General features: G+C 42.3%; 1 protein-coding gene across 4 annotated transcripts in view; it reads right to left on the minus strand.

Annotated features, from left to right (window-relative positions):
• Positions 1 to 23,779, minus strand: part of RUNX1 (RUNX family transcription factor 1) — a 236,296-nt gene that overhangs the window by 7,549 nt on the left and 204,968 nt on the right. For all 4 annotated transcript variants that reach the window (XM_077342650.1, XM_077342647.1, XM_077342648.1 and 1 more), the window contains one exon: positions 8,422 to 8,583. In XM_077342650.1, coding sequence (XP_077198765.1) covers positions 8,422 to 8,583 — 162 coding nt within the window. The remainder of the gene's footprint in view (positions 1 to 8,421; positions 8,584 to 23,779) is intronic.

Genomic DNA, 23,779 nt, shown 5'->3' on the forward strand with positions numbered 1-23,779 from the left:
ATTCCACAAGATAGGGCCAGGATTGAAAAAGCCCTGGCCCTGGCCGAGGCCAGGAGTGCTTTCCAGGGGACCGGGACCACCCGCAAATTCATCCCCACAGAGCAAAGGGCTCTGTGGGGAGCATAAGGAGATAAGTGGACCCGCAGATAGGTAGGACCCAAGCTGCAGACAGCTTCAAAGGCAAAAACTAAAATCTTGAACTTGATCTGGAAGCAAACTGGCAACCAATGCAGCTGCCTCAGCATTGGCTGGACATGGGCCCTCCAAGTTGACCTAGTGAGGACCCGTACAACTGTACCAGTTGTAATTTCTGGGTCAGGAACAAGGGTAGGCTCACATAGAGCAAGTTACAAAAGTCTAATCTGGAAGTGACTGTTGCATGGATTACTGTGGCCAAGTGTTCTGTGGACAGGTAGGGCGTTAGTAGCCATGCTTGGCGCAGATGGAAAAACAGCATCTGGGCTGTCTTTATGACCTGAGCCTCCATAGATAAAGAGGCATAGAAGATTACCCCAAAATTCCTGGCCATTATGTTGCACCCCATCCAGGGAGGGGAGACGTGCTTCCTGTTCCTGTCCCCTTCTACCCAGCCACAGGGCCTCTGTCTTGGAGGGTTTGAGTTTCAGATGACTCTGTCTGATCCATCCAGCCATCACTTCCAAACAACTGGCGAATGTATCTGGGGGGAGATCTGTCCGTCCATCCATCAGGAGATAGAGCTGGGTGTCATCCACATACTGGTGACACCCCAGGCCAAAACTCTGAACCAGCTGGGCCAGAGAGTGCATATAGATGTTAAAAAGACAGTCCGATGCTGTAAAGATTTTTATTCCATAGGAACCTGGAACGTCAGATCCATGAATCAAGGCAAGCTGGACATGGTCAAACAAGAAATGACAAGACTGAACATCGACATTTTAGGAATCAGTGAACTAAAATGGACAGGAATGGGTGAATTTAATTCAGATGACCATCAGGTATACTACTGTGGACAAGAATCTCGCAGAAGAAATGGAGTAGCCTTCATAATCAATAAGAGAGTAGGAAAAGCAGTCTTGGGATACAATCCCCAAAATGACAGAATGATCTCAGTTCGAATCCAAGGCAAACCATTCAACATCACAGTGATCCAGGTCTATGCCCCAACCACTGCTGCTGAAGAGGATGAAGTTGATCAGTTCTATGAAGCCCTACAACACCTTCTAGAAGCAACGCCAAAAAATGATGTGCTTATCATCATGGGGGATTGGAATGCTAAAGTAGGAAGCCAAAAGATAACCAGGATAACAGGCAAGTTTGGCCTTGGAGTACAAAATGAAGCAGGGCACAGGCTGGTAGAATTTTGTCAAGAGAATACAATGGTCATAGCAAACACTCTTTTCCAACAACCCAAGAGACGACTCTACACATGGACATCACCAGACAGTCAACACGGAAATCAGATTGACTATGTGCTCTGCAGCCAAAGATGGAAAAGTTCTATCCAGTCAATTAAAACAAGACCAGGAGCTGATTGTGGTTCAGATCATGAGCTTCTTGTGGCAAAATTTAGGCTTAAATTGAAGAAAGTAGGGAAAAGCACTAGGCCACTCAGGTATGAACTAAATCATATCCCCGACGAATACACAGTAGAGGTGACAAATAGATTTAAGGAATTAGATCTGATAGACAGAGTGCCTGAAGAACTATGGACGGAGGTTCGCAACATTGTACAAGAGGTAGCAACTAAAACCATCCCAAAGAAAAAGAAATGCAAGAAATCAAAATGGTTGTCTGAGGAAGCTTTACAAATAGCTAAGGAGAGAGGGGAAGTGAAAGGCAAGGGAGAAAGAGAAAGATACACCCAATTGAATGCAGAATTCCAGAGAAAAGCTAGAAGAGATAAGAATGCCTTCTTAAATGAACAGTGCAAACAAATAGAAGAAAACAATAGAATGGGGAGGACCAGAGATCTTTTCAAGAAAATTGGAGATATGAAGAGAACGTTTCATGCAAAGTTGGGTATGATAAGGGACCAAAATGGTAGGGACCTCACAGAAGCAGAAGAGATTAAACAAAGGTGGCAAAATTATACAGAACAACTATACAAGAGCGAGCTTAACATCCCTGATGACCACAGTGGGGTAGTTACTGACCTGGAGCCAGACATCCTGGAATGTGAAGTCAAATGGGCCTTAGGAAGTCTGAGCAACAAAGCTAGTGGTGGTGACAGCATTCCAGTTGAACTATTCAAAATCTTAAAGGACGATGCAGTAAAAGTGCTACACTCAATATGCCAGCAAATTTGGAAAACTCAACCACGGCCACAGGATTGGAAATGGTCAGTTTACATTCCAATCCCAAAGAAGGGTAATGCCAAAGAATGTTCAAACTACCGCACCATTGCACTAATTTCTCATGCTAGCAAAGTTATGCTCAAAATCCTACAAGCTAGGCTCCAGCAATATGTGGACCGAGAACTTCCAGAAGTACAGGCAGGATTTCGAAGAGGCAGAGGAACTAGAGATCAAATTGCCAACATACACTGGATCATGGAGAAAGCTAGGGAGTACCAGAAGAACGTCTACTTCTGCTTCATTGACTATGCTAAAGCCTTTGATTGTGTGAAGCACAACAAATTGTGGCAAGTTCTTAAAGAGATGGGAATACCAGAGCATCTTATTTGTCTCTTGAGAAATTTATATGCAGGTCAAGAAGCAACAGTGAGAACTGAACATGGAATCACTGACTGGTTCAAAATTGAGAAAGGAGTTCAGCAAGGCTGTATACTGTCGCCTTGCCTATTTAACTTGTATGCAGAGCACATCATGAGAAATGCGGGATTAGAGGAGTCACAAATTGGGATCAAGATTGCAGGGAGAAATATTAACAACCTCAGATATGCAGATGATACCACTCTAATGGCAGAAAGTGAAGAGGAACTAAAGAGCCTGTTGATGAGGGTGAAGGAGGAGAGTGCAAAGGTTGGCTTGAAACTCAACATCAAGAAAACAAAGATCATGGCATCCAGCCCTCTCAATTCCTGGCAAATAGATGGGGAAGAAATGGAGATAGTGACAGATTTTATTTTCCTGGGCTCCAAGATCACTGCAGATGGGGACTGCAGCAAAGAAATTAAAAGACGCTTGCTCCTAGGGAGGAAAGCTATGGCAAATCTAGACAGCATCCTAAAAAGCAGAGACATCACCCTGCCAACAAAAGTGCGTTTAGTCAAGGCTATGGTCTTCCCAGTTGCAATGTATGGCTGCGAACGTTGGACCATAAGGAAGGCCGAGCGTCAAAGAATTGTGGCTTTTGAACTCTGGTGCTGGAGAAGACTCTTGCGAGTCCCTTGGACTGCAAGGCGAACAAACCGGTCAGTCCTAGAGGAGATCAACCCTGACTGCTCTTTAGAAGGCCAGATCCGGAAGATGAAACTCAAATACTTTGGCCACCTCATGAGAAGGAAGGACTCTCTGGAGAAGAGCCTAATGCTGGGAGCGATCGAGGGCAAAAGAAGAAGGGGACGACAGAGAATGAGGTGGCTGGATGGAGTCACTGAAGCAGTAGGTGCAAACTTAAATGGACTCCGGGGAATGGTAGAGGACAGGAAGGCCTGGAGGATTATTGTCCATGGGGTTGCGATGGGTCAGACACGACTTCGCACATAACAACAACAACAACAATAGGGTATAGCGGATCTTTTAAAAAAATCAGCATTCCTGTATACATATCACATCCAAATACCATACTGGTATTAGGATTTGCGAATATCAGGAAATACCAATGTTTTTCAGGTTCAATATACCCAAACCTGAAAAATACAGGAGATTTTTTACACATCTAGAGGGTGGGATCATCAATGGTGTATAATGTCATAGTGTCCACCTTCCAAAGCAGCCATTTTCTTCACCTGGAGGTGGACAACCCTACCTGAGGTTGATGCTTTTGGTTGCTTTTAAAAATACCAGGGTTTAACTACACAATAACTGATAAAATGGGAAATGTAAAGTAATATAAATTCAGTGCTTCTTAACTGGCAAACCATTCATTGTTTTGTTGTAATTCTCAAAATGTGCCCATGTTTTGATTCTGTTGAAGACGTTTATGAAAATCATACTTCCCTTCCTCTCAGCTCAGGAAGAACTTAAGTGCCTTGCCTTCTCCCAACAATGAGTTGTGAAAATATTCCCAAGAATGTGTCTTGTGTTTAAAATGATGGTTGTGCTTCAACTCTTTTGATGGAAGAACTCCCTCCACCCTCAAAAAGGGATTAAAAAGATAATGGCCTCTTGAGAAAGCTTCTCAACAGAGTCTAATTAACAGAGATCGTGGCTCCCCTTTCTTGCCAGTTATTATGAGGCATTAAAAACAACAATAAAGAAATCTTTCCTTATGGCAACAGCACCTCAGACATGGTGTGGAATCCGCGTAAAAGGAATGTGTATGTATGGGGGCAGGGAACCAGTCGGCAGGAGAGAAAAAACAGAAACAGTCTGCACTGGGACTAGATTAAAAAGCACACTAGACATATTATATGGTCACGTCCTGAAAGCTTGTCAGCCCAGAAGCCAAGCCTCTTTGATATACTTCCACAAGTTTTGCAGTGAGTTTCTGTGACATGCTGTAGTAGTTTAAATTTCTTGATCTGTCAAGTATAGTTATTGTCTGCCTTTCCACTTAATACTCCTCCTGAACACCTGGGCATACCTCTAACAGATTAGATTTCCTTTGAAACATCAACTGTAAATAGTCTCATTTTCCACTATGCTTTTAATTACTGCACTAGGCAAACATTCAACAGGTGATGTTGGGCTTAACATGGAGAAGGTGGAGTATAAAAAGCTTCACTTAAACATATGAAGCTATTAAAGGCACAAGAGTCCTGGTAGGAAAACAAAGTAGTAAATGTAAACTGAATCTATTATGATATTTTATGCCTCCTGTTCCTCAATATTAGTGAGACAAACCAAGGATTATTGCTGGTTAATTCTTATAGATACATACCATATTTTTCTAAGAAAAACAGAAGTCATGACATAGGTGACCTATTATTCAGTCAATGAGTAAAGGCAATTTCTTGGATCCTTCATATTCTCTCAAATATTAGTCTACATGTTTCAAATTTGTATTCCATCTGCCCCTTGAAAAGGAAATTGACTATATGCTTTTATGTACTGTGGGAAGGTGAATTTAGTGGGGGGATATAAAGATTAGAGGCTTTTTATGTGTGTACAAAGTAGTGTTTGAAGTATAAATAGTACCCCAGACACAAAAGCCTCATTATAAAACCAGTTACATTTGCTTAAGGGCAAAACTCATCCATATAATCTTTAAAAGTTACAAACAGCAAGTGAAAGTTTTGTTGTTGATATTTTTGAGTTCTCTCATAGGCAGATACCACGCCTCCACATGAAGATCTCTTTTAAACATGTTACTAACTCACCATTCATCTGACTAATGCTGCAATTGGAAAGAATTCTGGTCAAACAGAACTGGGTCAAATCCTAGAATTTAGAAGTCATTCATAGTAAGGCTTGAAAACAATGTCTGAGTGTTGTTTACAAGGTTGGTAATGGCCTTTGTTGGGAGACAGCCAGGAGACTCTTGGATTGGTTTCCCAGACAGTGTGAATTATTCTTTCAGTCACACAGTGCCGGATGGATTCAAATCTTAAATGACAGACTCCATTTTGAGAAAGGCGGAGTTCCACAGTAGAGTCCCCACAGTATGGCACTGCAGGCAGATTTGTTCTTTTTTTTTTTTTTTTTTTTTGCTGCAAGAGGTACCCTTAGATCTTGATGCAGTCTTCCAGCTAATTGTGCTGGGAACGTCAAGTGCTACCACAGAGACAGCTGTTCAGCCACTGCCTTCCTGAATTCCCCCAGTCTCCATAACTACTGTCCAAATAAAAATGACCCAAAATTTAGTGCAACAGCAGTGACTAGTGACCTTGGGAATGAGTCACTTGTTTGGGGAAAGTCTTAAATATCCCAAGTTCTGGACTAGCTGTCTAACACATGCAAAACTCTCTATGCAACATTACAACTTATTCCTACCTTATATGCAAATACAGACCAATAATTTTGTCTATGTTATCTCATACAATACCACAACCAAAGACCCCTTTAATTACTAAGGGAAGGATAGGCAAGAATCACCTTTAATTGCACATTTTTCTGTAGTCCTGTTCACAAGTTCCACTGAATACATATACAATCTGTACAGTATACATTTGAATTCTCTTTGTATATGTGATGTATTCCCACTGAATTCTCACTCAGTACATGTAGAACCGAACACGTGATTTAAATCAAACTTTTGTCCAGCTACTAGTTTGTAGGTTGTAAAGTGAACACAACTTCGCTCTTTCTTACAGACTAATGCGCATACAGGCAGGGTGTTCCTGCATTCCCTATAACATGTGAACAGGGTTTTGGTCATTCACAAAAAACTTATCAATCTTATGAAATCTTATTATTTGGAATTAAATAAGACTTCATAGCTGTCTCCATCTTTATAAGTCTCTGCTCCAACTTCTGTCCCCATCACCTGTCAGACTGCTTTTTCTACTGGAAGTGCTGCTGTGGCAAGTATTACTGCTGCCAGGTGCATTTTTTCTATGCACATTTTCCCTCAGAAGCCTAGAGGTTCATGTGTGATATATGAACAAAGTCTCTTCAAGGCAGCCCAGTAGGTGGGCTACAGATACAACGTGTAAGGCAGAAACAAAGAGATTAGATGTTACACCAGAACAATTAACATCACTCCTATTACTTAACAACAATGCACCTCATCAGAGTTCCCTTTGGTTTAGAAATGGCCCCCATGGCTGTTATGGAGGCTGATTGCAACTAAGATCAAGGGCATTTCTCTACATCTTTAAAAATAGCATTGTACCAACTGAGTGGCATAATGCAAAATAAAATCGTGCCTCCCGTCCTCTCCTCACCCGGCGGGAATGGCCCCGTCCATGGAAGGGAAAGATGCTGCTGAGGAACAGACACGGGGTGGAGGGGAGTGACAAGAGGCAGACGCACCTCGCTCAGGACTTGCATCATTGCCTGGCTCGTCTTCAGGTCTCCCCAGCATGGAGGGGGTGCGTGGGTTTCCCTCGACGGCTTGCTTGGTGGTGGGGTGAGCAGAGACGACCCGTCAGCTGAAGATGAATAAACAGAAACAAATTTCCAAGCTGGCGATGGCAAAAAGCTTTATTCAGAACGAGTTCCTAGGTACAAAACCTTGTTTTCGTAAATTACTTCCTCAGTAAACTTATTTCTGAATTAGTTTTTTTCAGGGATACAAACAAAGTCTTCAACCCACTATCTAATTCTTATATTTTATATACCTTATATTTTATATTTTAAGCCCTATAATTTGGGTCTATTAGTATCATTAGGGTCATTTATAAAATAGTTACCTTTATGGACCTTTGATACTAATAGACCCAATTATATGGCTTAAAATATAAAATATAAGGTATATAAAATATAAAAATTAGATAGTGGGTTGAAGACTTTGTTTGTATCCCTGAAAAAAACCAATTCAGAAATAAGTTTACTGAGGAAATAATATATGAAAATGAGGTTTTATACCTAGGAACTCATTCTGAATAAAGCTTTTTGCCATCGCCAGCTTGGAAATTTCTTTCTGTTTATTGGTGGTGGGGTGAGGCAGGGCTAAACTGGGCAGTTCTTTGAAACTTTCAAGAGGCATGCTTTGTGTAACAAATTTTGGGATATATTCTTTTATTTCTGGCATTGGCGGTACACTTGTCCACCTCTTAATTGCTTCAGGATGTCAGCTATTTTAAAAAAGATGTTCCCGTCCCCGGGAGTGGGGCATGGGAGCGAGGGTGGGATGAGGCAGGCGCCTTTTGTGTGTTTGAGCCTCCATAACCTCCCTGCTCTGGTGGCCTGCTCTCAATTAGATAGTGCTACATAGGTTGGTGAATCCACTTTTTGGGATTCACCAACTAGCGCTTTAAAATGGAGGATGTAGCCGGCTGGTTACTGCCCAGATGCTGCATGTTGGCAACGTCATGTGGAAGGGCCAGAATATAGCAACAACATAAGATAAGTATTTCACTATGTTTGAAGGGAGCAGAAATGCCCCAAGAATCCATTTAGCTCAGTCGAGCCAAACAAAATCTGGTCTATAGAGAAGCTTATTTAAAGCTCCTCTAAGTTAAGAATGAAAACATTTTTTACCTGCTGCCATTTGAAGGTTTGCAAGCTAAACTACAAAGGCCAAAAGTGTTTGAAGTTCCACAGGAGAAGGGATCAAGGGAAAATGAGCAAAAGAAGGCACATACAAGAATGAATCTGAGGAAAGGCTGAGCTTTCCTTGCCAATTGTTCATAGCTCCTTTGATGCCCTATCTTACAACTTGGGAATACAGAGTTTAGTAAATTGGAAAAAAATAAAATAATCAGGGACTTACCTGTCAGTCGGCTAGAAAGTTCAGCAGACAGGGATGTCATTCCACTAGCCCTTCCAGGTGAAATTGGTGTTGCTGGATGTACTGATGGAGTTGCAATTGGTCCCAGATATTGATAAGATGGGTCATAAGGCCAAGGGGGAGATGGTTGAAGTTGCCTTGTATCTAAACAAAAAAGAGGGACAAGGAAGGGTCATTTTTGTAATGACATGTTGTCATCAAAGCAGGGATAGAGTATTTGTCATTGTTTGATGGACTCCCTCATTTCTATTAGTTGCATAAAGTTGTGGACTTTGCTTTGATCCAACAAGCTACTTCGGACATAAACCAAAAGTACTGATTCAGGATCATGTAACAGATTTGTTATACCTTAAGAAAGTATGGAATATGCAATTGAAATTTGAAGAAAGTAATTCTAATTTTAAAAAATAGACTTTGCAGGACTGCTGCCAGCCAATTCCTAAAATAAAATTGATTCAAGTGGATAACAGTGTTGGTCTGACACAGCAGAACAAAGTTTGAATCCAGTGGCACATTTAAGATCAACAAAGTATAAATGATTTCGATGAAGGAATAGAGGGGGGCTGTATAAAAATAAGTGTAATGTTCAGGTCACACAAGGTGATGGTACTGCTTTACTCTGCTATGGTTAGACCTCAGAGTACTGTGTTCAGTTTTGGGGACCACAACTGAAGAAAGATGTAGAGAAACTGGAGCATGTCCATAGGAGGGCCACAAAGATGGTGAGGGTTTGGAGACTAAGTCATATGAGGAAAGGTTGAGGGAGCTTGGTATGTTCAGCCTGGGGAGACGATGACTAAGAGGTAATATAATGACTATCTCCAAATACTTGAGGGGCTGTCATATAGAAGATGGAGCAGAGTTGTTTTCTGTTGCCCCAGAGGGTCAGACCAGAACCAATGGGTTGAAATTAAGTCCAGAGAATTTTTGGCTAAACACTCAGAAGATGTTTCTGACAGAGTGGTTCCTCAGTGGAATAGGCTTCCTCAGGAGGTGGTGAGTTCTCCTTCGGAAGTTTTAAAGCAGAGGCTAGAAAATCATCCGACAGAAACCACTACAACTAATCAGTGTTTATGTTTGGCTAGAAGATTCCAGATTGTGTCTCCCTTTCGGGGATCAGAATATGACTCCCTCAGAATAAGTGAGGTAGGAGATATATGTATTTGGAAGAGTAGGATGAACAGGTAATATACTGGAATTAATATACAATGGGGATTTTTGTTTTTAAAGGGCTATCAATTTCTTCATATTTCCGTCTCGATGAACCTGCTAAATTATGTGTGGATGAAACATGGAGGGTCAGACTAGAACTCTTGGTGAGCTGGAATGCTGTAAAAAGTTAGAATGTTACATTAGGACTGAGTAACCTTTGACCAAGAGCCTCTTGTGGTGAAGGGTGGAAAGGCAGCCGACATGCTGCCTGAAGCTCTGACCATGAGGCTGGGAGTTCGATCCCAGCAGCCAGCTCAAGATTGACTCAGCCTTCCATCCTTCTGAGGTAGGTAAAATGAGTACCCAGCTTGCTGGGGGATAAAATGGTAATGACTGGGGAAGGCACTGGCAAACCACCCTGTATTGAGTCTGCCAAGAAAACGCTAGAGGGTGTCACCCCAAAGGTCAGACATGACTTGGTGCTTGAACAGGGGATACCTTTACCTTTAACCTTTGACCATTCACACTCTCAGTCTAATCTTCCTCACACAGACAGCCAAGTACACCACCCTAAAGAACACTATTTTTATATTGTTAAATTTATTCCCCACCACTCCCAAGACCAGCTCATAGTGGATTATAGGGACACAACAATAATACAATACTAGGGTTTAAATGTTCAGGTAAATAGAAAGGCGGGCAGCACAATTACAGATCAGAGAAGAAAACTATATACTCTGTAGTTTTACAGAAAAATAAATGCTTGTGCAAAACCTACTGACAAAAGGCTGAGAGTTAGATCCTATAAAACGGTTCCCCTTGTGCTTCTACTGGTCAGCTGAGGGAGACTATCTGCTGCTGCAATGGTTGCTTCATCAGCTGTTAGCATTTGCAAGCATAGCCTCCGTGAGACACAAGGGGAACTATTTCATAGGATCCAAGGTGAAATGTTTCCCCACTAAGGGCGTTAGTATATTGTATGTTCAAATCATGCCGACCTAAGCCAAATTCCAAAAGGTTCCAAAGTGATGGAAGGGATGAGGGAGTTATGTGACCACCAGTTCAGAAAAACTGCTGGATCTTAATCAACAGCCACTAACAGGCCTCTGAGTGCTTTAAAGCAATTGCCAGGGATGAAAATACTTTAAAGCAGTGGTCCCCAACCTTTATTAGGCTGGGGACCGGCAGGGCATCGGGCCGCGCCCGCGGGGACCGCGCCCGTGCGGGCCACACCCACACAGCGGGCCGCGCCCGCGGGCCGCGCCGCGCCCGCGGATCGAGCCGCGCCCGCGAGCCACGCCCGCGGATCGGGCCGCACCCGCGGATCGAGCCGCACCCGCGGATCAGGCCACGCGGGCGCGGCCCGGCCCTGATTCCCTCTCCCCGCCCTCCCCGCAGTAAGAAGCTTCCCGGGCCGCAAGCTTGCGGCCTGGGAAGTTTTTTACTGCGGTGGGGGGACGGGGAGAGGGAGCCGCGGCCCGGCGCCATGGCCTTTGTGGCCCGGCGCTGGGCCACGGCCCGCAGGTTGGGGGCCACTGCTTTAAAGAATCCATTTACAGCAGGAAATCTCATCTGGAAGTCCATGAATACAGGTGGAAGTCCATGTATAGAGATTAGCAAAATACAACTCAGTTAGTGAGAAGTTACAGGTGGCAATGGCTAATGCCACTCTGACCAGGCACATAAGCATGAAGACGGTGGGGCATTCCAGGGTCCAGCACCTTAAGAACACTGAGGTTTTGTGTCCATCAGCTGGTTTATGAAGACAGCCTTAAGTGGAATAAGGAAGGGAGGGAGAGAGGCTTGGAAACTGCTGTACCAGCTACTTATTATATGGTTTAATGGGAAATTAGGGAAATTATTTCAGTCTTATGGATCCAGAAATTCGAGGATAATCCTCATAAATTGCATCAAATAGCATCAAGACATACTTGGACACATATCAAACACTGTGACGTTTTGAGCTGTCTGTTTTGCAAAGCTGGAAACAGTAGACAGCTGAACAACTATTCTGTGCTGTGCTTCCACTAGTCTTTCTGCACCACTCACAATAACGACAAATGCCTGTCCTTTGAGGGTGTTTTTTTGTGTGTGACTTTTGATTCAGTACACTTGTAGCCAGTTGTGGCTATACTGAAAATATAGCCACATATAGCCTTTCATATCTTCTATCCCACCAATTCCTCTGTTGAATGAAGAACCTAGGTCCCACCAAACAAAAAACCCATTTCTTAGAGAACTACACTGATACATTTACAGGCAATCTGCTATTATATTTATCATTTATGGTAAGATTTAAGGGCACAAACATTGCAGTAATATTCTTGGCAGTACATTTGTTGGAATGGATTGGTGGATAATCTCCGGCAGGTAGAATTGCCAGGAAATGGCACATCAAAGACAGAGGTGTAGTGTACAGGAGAAATGTGGGCTGTCCAGGGTTAATACTTGCATGCCAAAAGGTTGCATCTGGATAATTGGTGGTGAATAATGTTAGCAGAGACAGCATGTCACCCTTGTAGGTAGATGTGAGGATAAGGTAAGTGTGGATTCTTAGAACATTTCTGCACATTAGAAAAAGTAGTGTTATGCCAGCGGGATGGCAAACTGAAAAATTTTATCATGCTTTCCAGGCCCTCCTCATCTTTTTGCTGTCTTGCCCTTGTCTGCCACCTTTTTGTGTGTCTCACCCTCCACATCTGCTGCTGGAAATGGCAAAAGAGAGCAACCCACCTTATACGTGTCGCGCTTCCGCCTGTTAATCAATTCAGGCAACCAATTCCCTTCCTCCATATTTTGACGCAGTTTAAAGGTCCCACAATACCCGCTAATTCTTCTTTAAATCCATACTTATCTGTTGTAATGCCTATGTCTATAATCATAGATGCACAGTGCCTTTTGAATGCCACCACTTTGGGAGTTCAATATACCCAAACCTGAAAAATACAGGAGATTAATATAGTTCCTGATTTGGGGAGAAGAAAACTTTCAAGACGCATGCTTTGTGTTAATCACACTGAAAAAATATTCTTTTATTTCTGGCATCGCCTACACGCTTGTCGTCCTATTTGTTGCTCCAGGCACATCGCCATTTTGAAAAAGAAGAAATTCCCCTTCAACGGAAAGGGAGGTGGGTGTGAGGGAACAATGGAAAATGAGGTGGGTGCAAGGGCAGGACGATGCAGATGACTGTAGCACGTTTGAGCCTCCATAAGTTCCTTCTGCCGGTTGCCTGCTGGCTGTTTGCTGGTGGATCGCACTTTTTAGGTTGGCGAATCCACTTTATGCAATTCCCGAACGTGTGCTTTAAAATGGAAAGATGTAGCGAGCTGTCAGCTGGCCAGATGCTGAATGTGGGCAATGTCATGTGGAGCGGCCAGAATATAATACCTACATTAGTAAACATTTCACTATATTTATGGTGTGCGGAAATCCCCTCCAAGATTGCTAGGAAAGCTCTGCATCCCACCTGTACTACTTCTGGGCTCGATTAGTGGTACACATTCCACCAGCTAAGAACTGCTAAGTTAGCAAGACCAAAAGGAACCAGAGAAGTCAAGATATTGTTGAATGATGTTGCACATAAGATAATTAAAGAATCTGTGTGCTGGATGATTGGTAGGTATTACTGGCTGGTAGGTGATTTAAAATACATATATATGACATTCAGCCTTCTCTTCTGATCACTCCTGGCTATGTGCCAGCATAGTGCTGTGGTTAAAGAGTGTTAGACTAATATGGAGAACCAGATTTGATTCCCCACTCCTCTACATGCAGCCAGCTGGGTGACTTTGGGCTAGTCACAGTTCTCTTAGAGTTGTTCTCTTAGAGCTCTCTCAGCCCCACCTACTTCACAGAATGTCTGTTATGGGGGAAGAAGGGAAACAAGTTTTCAATTTGCTTTGGGACTCCTTCAGGTAGTGAAAAGTGGGGTATCAAAACCCAGTTCTTCTCAGCATATTATCTCACTATTCTTTTCCCTCTCACACTGTTTCTTGCATTCTCCTCTTCCCCTCATTCACCAGGAGCACTTCCTCCCCAGGGTTGTTTCTCCAGGCCCTGCTTCTTTTACTCCTCTGTACTTATTAATTACTTCATGTCCTGCCCCTCTAGCCAAACATGGCCATAGCCCTTTTGACGCTCCAGCCCCTCTGCAACAGGCAGCCAGCAGCACCATTCATGGGCCCACAGCTCCTTGAAGGGCAGGATACAAATACAATAGGTTGGATCTAATCAGCTTTCTCACTGGTGAAAACAAGAGGAGAGCCCCTTTTGATCACCCAAGGCTGATGTAAATTATGCAAGTCTTACATTTTTTTACCAGTTTAAATGTTATGAAGATGTGTTACAGACATTTTTGGTCTTGTATCCAAACAAGAGTTTTCAAAAGGTTTAAAGGCGATTTAGGGCACAATGGGTGGGATCCTCATGGTGATCCTCAGCGTTTCTGATTTCCAACAAAGCTCTCCATGTTTTCCCCCTGCGAGCAAGTGCCATCCATTTTGCCTCACATACTGTGAGAAAATATATGTAAACAGTTAATTATGGCAATAAAACATTCCAGGGTGCAAATTAAAGCACAGTAATTCACACTGTGCTTAGTTAGATACAAGTTCTCGGCCTCCAGCCTCATGCTGAACAAGCTATTAGATGCAAAGCGCTCTACCACCATTCATGCCCCATCTTGTTTTACTATCACAAAAACGTGGTGTTTGGCTTCTTTAAAAACCATAATTAAGCAAAGCACATGTTGCATAATATTTAATAGTTTCATATAATAACCTTTGATTTTTTAAAAGGACTCCACAAATGTGTGTGTGTGTGTGTGGGAGAAATTGCACTACATTTTGTGTTCCTGGTATTTGCTACAAATGCTCTGAACACAGGAAGGCCAGAGTGGTAATTGAAAGAAGGCTGTCTTTCAAGGAGGCAGCTAATGTAGCCTAGTCCAGTTTTTATATTGAGCAGCAGGTGGCACTAGAGAGCTTCATACTCAAACTTCTGGTACTAATCTTACTAGCCACCCAGTCTTTGTCTACCAAATGTCTTGCCCATGTGGCAGTATTCTGGCCAGTGTGCCTTGATGTATGACTTGCACCACATTAAGCTTTCCCCTATATTCATACAAGAACATTTCAGACATCCCAGGGCTATCCAGCAGACTCTGGCTCAGTTTCTAATCTGGCAAACTGGGTTTGATTCCCTGCTCCTTCACATGCAGCCAGCTGGGTGACCTTGGGCTTGTCACAGCCCTGATAGAGCTGTTCTGACCGAGCAGTAATATCAGGGCTCTCTCAGCCTCCCCTACCTCACAGGGTGTCTGTTGTGCAGAGAGGAAGGGAAGGTGATTGATTGTAAGTTGCTTTGAGACTCCTTTGGGCAGTGGAAAGTAGGGTATAAACACCTACTCTTCTGTTCTTCATTGTACAGATCAGCATGCTAAGTGCGTAGAAGTGTTAGTTACTAAATAGTGGTGGTGTATCGGATGAGAGATTAGCAGTGCCCTAGATAAGTATCCCTATATGTTCAGCACATAGTGTGAACTCTCCCAGTAGTTAAAACATGGGGCAGCACCTGAAATCCAACAGTGTAGAACTTTGACCTAAAAATTATCCAGAGGGCTACTGTAGGTTTTGTATTCAGCCTCCCTATTTCTTTTCTCCATCTTCTGCATCTCCACCAATTGCTGTGCAGTGGATGCTTTATTAGGAAAACGAGAAGGGAGAGCTTTTTTCATGATGGAAAGTTGCAAAATGCTGAATATTACCATGAATAGGACTCTGCTAAACCTTGGATAGCAGAACAGCCAGAGCTGGTTGAGGCACCTGAAGGTTACACATTTTAAAAATGAAATTTACTGACTGGTGGTAAAATTAGAGTGATGATTTGTACACTGCTGCTGTAATAGCTCTATTGGTAGTTAAGATGTAGCCAGAATACTCAGGCAATAAAATTCTGACCATTGAGCATAATATGGAAATAGCCTGATATTTCAACAGTCTCTCATTAGCACTTCTGCTTAAGAATATCTGGTCAGATTTTCCATATGTGTCCTGTTCACTGCATGTCCATAACAGGGAAGTTTAAGGTATGTGCCTTAATTTATGTAGGTATGTATGGCAGTTTATTTTCAATTATGATGGTTTCAGTTTCAGCCAGTGGGACGTCGAGAGAAATTTTAAAACCGTGAACAGTATAAAAAACTGACTAGTGAACAATATTTGTACCTTGTTCAGCTATACATAAAATGCACTTTCACAACTATACAGATACTTTTAGTAGTGTAGCTCCTTTACGTATTATAATTTGCCTCTCAGGTGTGAGTAAGCAGCGATATTCCAGATACTTCTTGAACATGTTTGTTTTCTTTTTGTGGGGGATCCACTGGGTGGCATCCTCATTTTAAAAATTCTGCATTCAGCACTTGATGGTCAGCATTAAATACTTGATGAGAAGTTTCTGTGGCCTGGACCTCCCCCCCCCCCCGCCCCTTCCACCAGATGCAAAGCTGACTTGCCAGCTCTTTGTAAAGGAGTAGCCTTGTTAGTCAGTCATTACCAAATAAAACACAAGTCCAGTGGGACCTTAATAACATTGTTTCAGTATGAGCTTTCACAAGCTACAGCTCACTTCTTCAGACATGGCCAGCTACTGTCAGCATGCCTGCAAGTGAAGGGAAAGAGCTAGTCTGTGAATGGCAGCTGTCGGCTTTCTTTGCAGGCCCAGACTGTCTTTGGAGCCAGTTACACCACGTTATGGCATCAGCCCTCAGTGTGTCACTGCTCGGCAGGCCTTGGGCATGTGGCATATACGAGGTCTTTCTATGATGCATGCTGCTGGAAGTATTTCTAAAAAAGGAGAAGCAGGATGTGAATCAGTGGTGAAGACGATATGCCAGTAACAGACAAGATGACAGATAGCTCTTGGAAGAGACTGAGGCCAGCACATCTGACACTCATCTCCAAAAAAGCCCCACAAAGAGCACCTCTCTCTCTCTCCCTCCGAATGTCTGCTTTCCAAAAATGAAATCTACATCAAAAGGATCAGTGGGCAGAGGCAACACAAGTAGTAAACAATTAAGTAGCTACATAGCTATGAAATCCCTTGATAACGTGAGTGAATCACTGCCATTCCAAAATCCAGGAAAACTGCAGAGCTGTTTTCATCAGATCCAAGCCACTGAACCTAACAGAAATGCCTGCCAAACTTCTTTTGCCAAGAGCTGTAATTTCCTTGTTATCCTGTCAATGAGTTTAACTTAGTTCAAAAAAGGGGGCAAGCTTTTGTAATTCTCCTGGATGATGGTGGCATTATCTCAATAACAGCGCAATCCTAAACAAGTTTGCACTTTTCTAAGCCCACTAATTTCAGTGGACTTGGAAGAGCATACCTTTGCTTAGAATGGCACAGTAAGACTGGTCCAATCCCTTGGCCTCTTGCCATCTCCTCTTCCTCTCTCCAGCTTGAGCGGTTTGGCTTCATTTTTGTATTTCACCTACTTGGCTTTCCCTCTATTTCCTGATCAGTTAATTGACATCTGTGGTCAAGTTCTGTAAGCCTCAGAATATGCTTGTGCAAGTACGAATCACAACCATCATTCTCACCAAAGTGGCTGACTTGGTGCCAGTCCATTGTATACACTATTAGAGACAGCCCTTGAAACCCAAAATAAGTAGACTGTGGATCCCCCACCTTGAACATGACCTTGGGACACTTACAGGGGGTTTAACGGTGGGTTGCTCAGACATGGTTTCCAAGCATTTCTTTGAATGACAACATCAAGTCTGAATCCTTGCCTAACACGGCCTTTAGAAAACTACAATTTCCCAGTGCTTTGATTCCTGGGGCCATTGGAAAAGGTGAGACTTACCAAAGGACAAGTTCACCACTGGCAGCAGCAAATGAACAACACAAAAATTACCCCTCAGGAACATGAGAACTGGAAAGCTACAGAGCAAACTGTAAAATTCCATTCTCAGCTGTTTTGGGTCACCCGGTGCTTTTCCATGGTGCAGACTGCAGTGCATCCCAAACAATTTCCCAGCAAAGAGCCAGTGTGGTGTAGCAGTAAAGAGCATCAAACTAGTATCTGGGAGACCCAGGTTTGAATCCTACTCATGCCATGGAAGCTCGCTGGGTGACCTTGGGCCAGTCACACTCTTTCAGTCTAATGTACCTCACAGGACTGTGGTGAGGATGAAATGGAGGACAGGAGAACAAAGTAAGTGCAGTGGGTCCCCACTGGGGAGAAAGGCAAAGTACACATGAATTTAAGAATTCAAGATGAGTTGGTGGCAGGCATGTCAGTTAAAGGCTTATCAAAACATAACTAATGGTAATGATTGTTCTTTTTGGTGGAAAACATTATCTTTCAACCGCAAGTTAAGAGCACCTGACACTCTTGTAAACCAACCCACAGCTAAGATCCTGTTTGCAGGCCCTACTCCATGTAGGGCGAGTACCTACAGAGAACTGGGGGCTGCCTCCTAGCTCTTTCCTTCCTCTTCTTTTTCTGACAAGCCAGAACAATTTGTGCCCTGACTCTGTTTAACCTACAGTGGAGTGATATGGTCATTGAGCCATGATTGTTGATTGGCTCCCACTGTTTCCTCTAGTCTTTTTAAAAGCTTTTCACTGGGCTGTGGTTTTAATTTTGCATGTTGACTTTTAACGGGTTTTCCTTAGCTGCCTTACAGTTTTGTCTGCATGGTGGGATATAGATATTCTACCAAACAAATGTATATGTTTTGATATTAGAAAACCCTAACTTCTTGACAATGGGAGTGGCTACTTGATTGTTCAGTCAGGACTTGCCCAATTATGCTGAGCACTGAGCACCAATTTAGCAGGAGTGGACAAGCATTGGCTAATGTGCCAGATGTATACACATCAGAATTGGATTATTGGACTGAAGAATAACAAAACAATGCCGGTTAGCTCCTCACCCCTACTAGGGCAACAAATCAACCAGTGTAAACAAACAAAAACAACTGTCTAAGGCAAAATAGGTCTGAAGTTTGGCATGACAAATGTAGAAGACCATTTTGTGCCCATCTCACTGTATCTCATCAGCCAATTAGTTCTGAAGGAAAAATTACATGACTAAGGCTGCCAGCCCAGGGTTGGGAAATAGCTGGAGATTTTTTTTTTTGGGGGGGGGGGGCGAGACTGCACCATGATGTATTACCATTGAGTCCACCTGCCAAAACAGCCAGTTGTAATAGTGGGCGATCTCCAGGTACCACATGAAAGCTGGCAACTGTACACCTGACTGGTATCTGTTACCATCTCTTCTCATTAACTGACATGTGATTGGCTGAAGTCTGAAATATAGCTGCAATTATTTGATTTGTACAAGGAAAAAGGACATGGAAAAAAAGGGCTCATGCCATGTGGGCTGGGAGATTCAGATAAGAGGATGTAGAACTGACAGTGTAATTATAAGAACACTTTCCTGGGAGTAAGCACTACTGAATAGCCCAGAGTTGAATTCTGAGTAGGCCTATGCTCTCTGAAAGCCTGTTTCATGCTCCATTTAGACCTTGTGGCCACTCTGTGTTTTTCTAAGACCATTTACATTTAGAAGTCTGTCCAGAGCAGTTCTGGGTTGCAGTGTGTATATCTGGCCTTTACAATCCTGATGTTCTGCTAAATGCTGCTCTTTATATATTGCTAGCTGAAGAAATCTCTACAGGTAAGCCTCTACTGGTAAGTTTATGTGAATTTCAAATGACATTATTGGTTTCAAATGTGATTAACTCATGCCATCCTTTGGCTGCATTTCCTCAATGACTGAAGAGTATCCAGAGTAATGGTGCGCAGCAGGTTTCAGTACCATTGTCAGACTTGCTTAGGCTCTTTTAAAAAGTATTGGTACCGTTAAATAGTGACCTCACACTCCAATGTTTGTTTTTATTTTAGAGCTTCTGTGGTTTTACTAAGGCATTAAAACTATCTGAGAAATTCTGTAGAAGCCTGGGTCTTTCAAATGACTTGCACAGGAAACTGAAATTAGTCCTTAAAACTACATTTAGGGTTGCATCATGGCCCAGATCAAAATTGCTGGTCTGCCTGCCTTCTTTGGTCATTGCACTGAAAGTTCTATGGTATTGGGAGAGTTTCCTTAATGCTTTGTGTGTGTTTGTGATCACAAAGCTCCAGTAGAAAAGAAGATGCATCAGTAAAAAAGAAATAGCATTAGAGCTATTTAAAAACATGACCCAAAAGAACATTGTAAAGCCTCCAAGTCTTAACATTTTTTAAATTATAGGGTTATGTAGCTGATGGATGACTTTTTTTTTGAGTTTCCAGATGTGGCTGTGATATTCTGTATTCACAAGCCCAGGAATTTTAGGCAATACCAAAAGCCATTCTAGAAAATATATCTATTCATTTAAATGCCTCTCCACATATTCATAGAGGCACAATCTTAGCCAAGGTGTATGTCCATCTATTTGTTGCTCTAGGCTATTCTCCATTTTTAAAAAGTACTTCCTGTCCCCTGGAAGAAGGGAGAGGGAGGTGGGTGTGAGGGCAGGACATTGGAGTTGGAGGTAGCGCTTCTTTGCCTCCATACTTTTCTTGTGCTGGTGGCTTGCTGGTTGTCTGCCAGGGGAAAGCACTTTTTGGGTTGGTGAATCTACTTTTTGGGATTCACCAACTCATGCTTTAAAATGGCAGATATAGCTGGCCAGATGCGGGAGGTTGGCAACGTCATGCAGAACGCTCGGAATATAGCATCTTCACCAGGTAACCATGATACTAAATTTATGGCTTGCAGAAAAGCCCCGAGTAATCTCAAGGTTTCAGAGATGGGAAGAAACAAGGGAGAGTCAACTATTTCTTTTCTTGCTATTATTTTCAGTAGAGACGTAATAATTCTAAAATTCTGCTCCAATGTGAAAGGAAATGGACAATTAAGGGCAGACTGCAGCATTCCATTTTCCTACTGTCTCAAGTAGAAAAGCTCGACCTGTGGGTATGGTAAGACTGTGGAGTCTATGCATAACCCAGTCTTGGGGAGGAAGAGACACAGGGTCAAGAAGGTGCTTAGTCAGTGAGGGACATGGTTTACATTTCCTCTCAGCAACATCTCTAATAACTTGCTAGAACAGTACATGAATTATAATGAAACTGCCATTTCCTCAGCTCAGTAGATGCAGTAAATTACAGGTCCCAATGTCCATGCCAGGATGGAAACAACTAAAGCTGATGTGTAATGCCTTCTCAGATACATCGTTTCTGAAATATTTTTATTTCATGGTAACACTTAAGCCATTCTCTGTTCCTTGGGAGATGCTCAAACAGTACAATACTGTGCTGTACTCTGAGGCTTACCATGGTAGTGGAAAGGCCATTTGCCCTGCTGGCCTCCTTGCCCTGCTGTCAAACTTTCCCAGAAAAAGAACTGGTTTGGTTCATCTTTTTTTCTTTACACTTTGTTACTGAGGACCACTTGCGCTTACTCCTAAACCTGGGCTGACTCCCCACAATTGCTAATTTAGCTAACTGGGACAAAATGGCGTAGCTGAAACAAGTATGCGTAGGTAGCTTGTGCTCCCAAGGCAACTGATCCATATGGACTGCCTGCAAGGCCTACAAGTTCGGGATGATTATATCAGGTGGTCAAAAAAACTACTGGTATGAAAAATCAGGTACTCAGTCTACCAATATTCCCCTTTCCAGGACCACCCTGAACAAGCAGTGAAGGAGGGACTGATTCAGTGCTGATCTAGGGATGCCAACCTCTCGGTGGGAACAGGGGATCCCCTGGAATTACAGCTCTTTCCCAAACTTCACAATCAGTTCCCTGGAAAAAATGGCTGTTTTGGATGGTGGATTCTGGCATTGTACCCCATTGAATTCTCTCTCCTTCTCTTGCTCCATCTCCACATCTTCAGATGTTTTCCACCAAGGATCTGGCAACCCTACTGACAGGGGGGGGGGATGTGGCAACCCTATGTTACTCCCATCTTGCTTTGTTCTATGAGTGATTCCTCCTTAGCAGGGTAAGCACCAGTGGACTGAAGGATTTGTACAGAAGTTGCCAGTGGAAGGTACCCAGTCATATTTAAATTCATGACACAACATACTTTTCTTCTACCCTGAAGCATGTGTTTAAAGAACATTTAGAGTAAGCCTGAGAATTCCACAAGGTGTTAATTCCCTTCAGAAAAACACAGCAGCAAAAAGACAGAAAGCTAGATGTGAACAGTGTCTGCAGACAAGAGAACAGGGATAATTATGACAACATTGACTCCGGTATCAGAAAGGTTACTCCTGAAGATATAAACTAATTACATGATATTAAAGTTCCCTCACTTACAGATAAACAAAGGATTCGTATCAACCTTGCCCTTTTCATATATTCAGTGCTTTTCTCCCACTTTTCTTCCTTTAATGTGGGGGAAGCTCACTTTGTAGAGTTTGCTGTCAGTTCATTTTTTACAAAACACTGACCTTGATGTGAACTAATTAGGACTGCGATAGTTAAATAATACAGGTTGGCAGTGGGAAACTTTGTCGGAATAAAAGGTGCCTTTGAACATAACAGACATTTATGCTTTCATGATCCCATCCCTAGAGCTCAGAAAGAAAGAACACAAACTAATAAAGAGAAACTTCATCTAGGGGAATTCTACATATGCAGCAGATAGTCAACCCACAAACTCTTTATACAGAACACCAAATGAAATGGAACTGATGATTCTTTTACATTACAATATAGATTGTGATTAAAAAATCTTTTGGTAATAAGCAGACCTCTGATGATCTAAAGATATACTGGTTCATATTATTGACTTAGAAAAAGTAAATGTTACATCAAATGTACCCTTCATACTTTTAAAAAGTGGAGGTCACCTTGTAGAGAGTAGGGGAATGATACCAAACAAAGTAGTATGAACCTCTCTCCAAAGTTCAACCTTGATTTTCAAGGTAAAAAGTAAGGTTTATCTCATAAACTTGAAAGGGTATTTAAAAATTATTGCAGTTCTAAAGACTAATAAAATTTTTTGGCTGAGACCTCCTATCTGAAGTATAGGAAGAGGCTACCACATCTGCTCATTTGGGGTGGGTGGGAAGGGATCATTCTTTAATTTTAGGCACCAGATAAATGTATTTATTTTCCCAGGCTTTTGATGATTAGCTAAGGGGGAAGGTGTTTGTACTGTTGATTACTGCTTCATTGATTGCATGGTATTTCACTGGTGTTTAATTATTCCATAAATAAATAAAACATACTGCATAGAAGTAAATTCTATAATCAAACTAATAATATTTTAAGATTTAATGAAGATTGGGGGTGGGGAATTAAGCCCTAGAATCTATAGTAAAATCACGTTGTCCCCATCTTGCAGCCAGGCCACACAGCCTAGAAATGCATTTTAGATACCTTGAAATATTCTCTTCCTCCTGTGAAATCCTCTGGCACATCCTGTTTCAAAACATTAATAGGCCCACTAAGAGCAGGGAATATCAGAAATGCCAGTGCAACTGATTAAAGCTAGTTAATTTACTGCAGCAACTGCCATTTTTCTAGACTCAAAAAAGAAAAAAATCACAGAAGAATTTGCTTAGATGAAAATTATTAAGAACTAAGCTAAAAATATATCTCTGTGCATTTGACAAACAGTCTAGCCTGTGTTATTAATTCACAATATTATTTTGTCACTTTTTATATCGTGAGGTTGCCACATAAAGACTGTATTGAGTGATCTCATACCAGAAGAAAAGGGAAGGCGACTGTAAGCTGCTTTGAGCCTCCTTCGGGTAGGGAAAAGCGACATATAAGAACCAATTCTACTACTACTGCTACTGCTACTACTTCTTCTTCTTCTTCTTCTTCTTCTTCTTCTTCTTCTTCTTCTTCTTCTTCTTCTTCTTCTTCTTCTTCTTCTTCTTCTTCAGAATATAACTAAATCTTACAGCCACAAATATAAGCATATTCCAGTAGGGATGCAATTACACAGCCATACATAAATGTTGGGAGTACTGAAATTTAGGGAGGGGAACAAAGTGGTTAGTGCCCTCAAATTACTCATGAATTTGGTTTGTTTCCCCTGGCTTGCCAGATTAGAAGTCCACAGTCCTAACCAATACACCAAGCTGGATTTGGAAGGCAGAAGTTAGGAGAATCTGGATGTTGGAGATACATATCCTTGTTCTCTACATGTGCATCTATCTTGCA

The sequence above is a fragment of the Paroedura picta genome, chromosome 6 (assembly GCF_049243985.1).
Source record: "Paroedura picta isolate Pp20150507F chromosome 6, Ppicta_v3.0, whole genome shotgun sequence".
NCBI lineage: Eukaryota > Metazoa > Chordata > Lepidosauria > Squamata > Gekkonidae > Paroedura > Paroedura picta.